The following is a 1,283-nucleotide window of genomic DNA, read 5'->3' on the forward strand; positions in this document are numbered from 1 at the left end:
AAGAAGTAGAACCTACCAGTGGCGCCCTCCAATCATCCACCCACATCCTCCCACTGGAAACAACAAATAAGCACAGACTAGACTCTCACCTTTGCCACCCCCTCCTTGTTTGTCACCTCGTCTCCGGCTTTTCCCGGACCGTCTAGTCATGGTTTCTAGACGGCACGACCGTGTTGTCGCCCAAACTGGAGATGTGAGACTGCTGAGTTCCTCGGTTGCGAATCCACCTTGTTGGTACTCACGAAATTTGCCCCCCTCCAAAATTTGGATTAATATCAAGCCCCTCTAAATTTGGTCAGATTAAGTTGAGCGATAGAATTTACGTTTTAATGTAAGAAATGTGTGCAAAGAAGGGACAGAGGTTGCCCCCAAAAATAGCAATACGGTCCCCTCAATGATTTCTGGGCTTGGAACTCCTATACTATCACAAAACGGTTAAGTTGAGGGCTAGACACAAAACGGTTAAGTTGAGGGCTAGACACAAAACGGTTAAGTTGAGGGCAAGACACAAAACGGTTAAGTTGAGGGCTAGAATCAACGTTTTAGCGTAAGAAATGGAAGCAAGATAGGGAAAGGGACAGAGGTTGGCCAAAAAATAGCACTACGGTCCCTTCACTGGTTTCTGGGCTTGGAAACTCCTATACTATCACAAAACCGCGGTGTGTCTAGGTCTACATCCCAAACACTTTAGGCGGAACTTTTCGAATTCCTTTCAGTCGGAGGAAGTCTACACAACAACACTTCTACGCAAACAGACGAGTAGAGTAAAGCACCACTTTGTGGGATTGTAAAGGGGTTCAGAAACACGCTGGGAAGACCTCAATCTCTTCTTCGTCGATGGCGCACACAAAACTACAGTAACTCCTTCAACAAGAACCTTGCCTCTGTCTGGAGTCTCCGGTACACGATCAGACCTGAAACCTCTGACCAGTTGGCAGCTCAAAAAGGCCCGAAAAGAATATCTGGCTCAAGACTTAAGACCCAGTGAGTGTTGGTCAGCAGTGTTGCGTTAGGGGCCCTAACTAAAAAAACAGAACAAAACAGAACAAAACAGAACAAAACAGAACAAAACAGAACAAAACAAACCAGCAACCCCCTCACCCTCCACTAACACCCAACACCACAAAAGCCCACAAAAAATAACGACAAGAAACACAAAAACGAAACCCAAAGCAACAACAAGCCAAAACATTCACCACATTTTCTCTCTACTCACTGTTCTACCCAGAGTGATATCGTGTATATCTCGCCAGCTACACTTCTATCCCCCCCACCCCCTTCCC

General features: G+C 46.1%; 1 protein-coding gene across 1 annotated transcript in view; it reads right to left on the bottom strand.

Annotated features, from left to right (window-relative positions):
- LOC101851969 (activating signal cointegrator 1 complex subunit 2 homolog) overlaps nucleotides 1–150 on the bottom strand; it is a 4,764-nt gene extending 4,614 nt beyond the window's left edge. Inside the window, exon 1 of the mRNA XM_013085584.1 lies at nucleotides 90–150. Coding sequence (XP_012941038.1) covers nucleotides 90–150 — 61 coding nt within the window. The remainder of the gene's footprint in view (nucleotides 1–89) is intronic.
- Between the last annotated feature and the right edge of the window lie 1,133 nt (nucleotides 151–1,283).

Source organism: Aplysia californica, unplaced genomic scaffold (genome assembly GCF_000002075.1).
Source record: "Aplysia californica isolate F4 #8 unplaced genomic scaffold, AplCal3.0 scaffold00389, whole genome shotgun sequence".
Taxonomy (NCBI): Eukaryota; Metazoa; Mollusca; class Gastropoda; order Aplysiida; family Aplysiidae; genus Aplysia; species Aplysia californica.